Source organism: Wolffia australiana, chromosome 17 (genome assembly GCF_029677425.1).
Source record: "Wolffia australiana isolate 7733 chromosome 17, ASM2967742v1".
In the NCBI taxonomy this organism is placed as follows: Eukaryota; Viridiplantae; Streptophyta; class Magnoliopsida; order Alismatales; family Araceae; genus Wolffia; species Wolffia australiana.
In genome coordinates, this window is record NC_135851.1 from 6548790 (window position 1) to 6551980 (window position 3191).

The following is a 3191-nucleotide window of genomic DNA, read 5'->3' on the forward strand; positions in this document are numbered from 1 at the left end:
TCATCATCACGAAAAACCCTAACATCCGTCATCATCACGAAAAACCCTACCATCCGTCGTCATCAAGAAAAACCCTAACATCTGTCATCATCGCGAAAAACCCTAACATCCGTCATCATCACGAAAAACCCTAACATCCGTCATCATCACGAAAAACCCTAACATCCGTCATCATCATGAAAAACCCTAACATCTGTCATCATCGCGAAAAACCCTAACATCTTGCATCAGCATGAAAAACCCTAACATCCGTCATCATCATGAAAAACCCTAATATCCGTCATCATTACGAAAAACCCTAACATCCGTCATCAGCATCAAAAACCCTAACATCCATCATCATCAACGTCATCGTCAACGAGATTGATGACGAACCTTAAAATAAACTAAAGTGCACTGCACAGACAAATAAGAGAGATATTTGCTACTTCCCCAAAGTTCAGAGCTCGCTCGGGCTTTCCAAGCTCCAACAATGGCGGCACCGATCCGTCGAAGCGTCGCCCATCTTCTCTCTCGAGCCGTCTCTTCCCAGCCGAAGCCTTCCTTCACTGGCTCAGCCTTCCTGGGTCGCAATCGCCTCTTGCGAGCTCTGCCCGCGGCTTCGCCATGGTCGGTTTTCTCTAGATCGAAGATGACGTCCTCCGGCTCTAGCTATTCCCCTCTCGGCGACTCGCCCCCAAACTCCGGCGCTCGCCCGCCCAAGGAGACCATTCTTCTTGATGGATGCGACTACGAACACTGGCTCATCGTCATGGAGTTCCCCGAAAACCCTAAACCCTCGGAGGATGAGATGATCAACGCTTATGTCAGAACCCTTGCGGCCGTCCTCGGAAGGTGAGGCCTTTTCTTTGAATTTCCTTTTTTTTTTTTTTTGGTTTTTTGTCTCTAAGAATCATGCTTTTTTTTTTTTTGAAAAAACTCTAGGAATCATGCTTATGAATCTGTTTTGCGGATTGGAATTTTTTGATTTTAAGAAACCTTGACGAGCCGGTAATCTTTCCACTGGAAAAAAGTTTCAGAACAATCAGATAACTTGAGATGTTTTTGTCTGAGTTAGATATAGAGTATCTACCCTTTATAAAATCATTCGATTTCTCACCCCGGGAACCATATAATGTTCAAATTGATAAAGTATGACACATGAGCACTCATTTTATGGAAAAAGAGTTTCAGATCAATCAGAGACCTTGAAATGTTATCTTCTGACTCAGATACATAATAATTCTCGTTTGCAAAATCTTTTGTTTTTCTCTCTCTAGGAACTATGGTAATGATTAAATTTTTGCAGATTGGAATTGTTCAATTTAAGAAATATTGAAACATCCGCATTCATTCCATTGCATAAAAGTTTCAGAAAAATCAGAGAATTTGAAAGGCTATTGTCTGTGTCACATGCATGATATCTCTTCCTTGTAAAATCATTCGACTTCTCTCTCTGGGAATCATGGATATGTTCACACTTTCACTGATTGGATTTGTCCAAATTAAGAGACCCTGACCCATCAGTATTCATCCCACTGGAAAAAGGTTCAGAACAATCAGAGAACTTGAAATGTTATTATCTGATTCAGATAGATAATATCTCTCCATGTTAAAATCATTGTTTTCTTTCTCGAGGAACCGTGGTTATGAATACATGTTGCAGATTCAAATTGTTTAATTTAAGAAACCATGACCTATCAGCATTCATTCCATTGTAAAAAGGTTTCAGATCAATCAGAGAACTTGAATGGTATTATCTGATTCAAATGCATAATGTCTGCTAATAAGCTCAAGAGTAATTTCATAAAATTTATCCTTGGAGAGTCTTAACGAGTCTTGAAAAAATATTGTGATCAGCGAGGAGGAGGCGAAGAAGAAGATTTACTCCGTTTGTACGACCACCTACACGGGTTTTGGGGCGTTGATATCTGAAGAACTTTCTTATAAAATGAAAGGTGATCGATTCTTAATCTTTTCGTTGATAATCAAACAATAGATGATGAATTTCCGTTGGATTTTCTGTAAATTAGGGCTTCCTGGAGTTCTTTGGGTGTTGCCTGATTCTTACCTCGACGTACCCAACAAGGATTATGGAGGTTAGTGTCAGCCATCAGTGAGATAGTTTATTTTGCAGCGTATTTCGTTCTTGTCTAATTGATAGTTTTTTTTTTAATTAGCTTTTTTCCGTCAGTAATATCTTGCATTTAATATAAAAAGTTCATTGGTGTCTAGAATCTGAACTGAAAAAAGAGATTTCTCTGGGATTGAACGCGTTGCTCGGTTTTTTTTTCCTCCCATTACACACCACTTAAAATTATTGAGGTTCTAGAACTAGGATTAGGGCTATCATTTAGCATTAAGATTGCCCTACATAGGGAAATGAGCCATGAAACTTGCGTTGAAAGAATTTTGAAAGAATCAGACAATCTATTGCGATATTTTGTGGTATACATATGCTTGATCTCTCTCTCTAGATGATCTTCTGAACCATGGTTAAGAATACACTTAACCATGGTTTAAGAGACCATGATCCATCATCATTTATTCTATAGAAAAATTTGTACAAAAACCAGAGAATGTGCAATTTTATTATCTGGCTCAGATACATTATATCTCTCCTTAAAAATTCCTGGGTTTTATTTTCTGATTATGGCTTGCTTGTAAGGAAATTATTGCTGAACTCAGATTATTCAATGATATTAATGAATTATCAATTGTTCATCATGATAAGCCAATCACACTTCCATTCTCGTTTATGTTTATTGAATACGCGGTTATTTGTTTGACAGGCGATCTTTTCGTTGACGGGAAGGTCATCCACAGGCCTCAGTTCCGCTTCAACGAGCGCCAGCAGACTCGCAGCCGGCCCCGTCCTCGGTACGAGCCGCACCGGGAGCCCGTGCCAGTAGAAACAAGAGAGTCAACGCAGTCAACGCACGGTTCGTTCACTCGGTCAATGCCCGGAGACGCAGTCCAGCCGGATGATTTCTCCGTCCAACGCCGCTGATCTCTGAGCCATCAGGATTTCAGCGTTGACTTAATTCCATGGTGAGGTTGTTTGACCCGTGAAAGTGCTTGAAAGTCAAAGTCTTAGTTTGACTGGAGCAGGTCAATGGGGAATTGGCCTTGGTCGGAAAGGTTGCGAGTGGTCAACAGGGGCAAAACTGTCATTTGGCAAACTCCAACGAAATCCAGTTACTTTCTTTGTT

At 40.4% G+C, this 3191-nt stretch overlaps 1 protein-coding gene across 1 annotated transcript; it reads left to right on the plus strand.

Moving 5' to 3' along the window:
- The first annotated feature begins 407 nt into the window (after positions 1-407).
- On the plus strand, positions 408-3191 carry MORF3 (plastid developmental protein DAG). Its single transcript, XM_078589291.1, has 4 exons — positions 408-834; positions 1840-1937; positions 2013-2078; positions 2772-3191. The coding sequence occupies exons 1-4, from the start codon at positions 473-475 to the stop codon at positions 2987-2989; spliced, it is 744 nt and encodes a 247-aa protein (XP_078445417.1). The 5' UTR covers positions 408-472; the 3' UTR covers positions 2990-3191.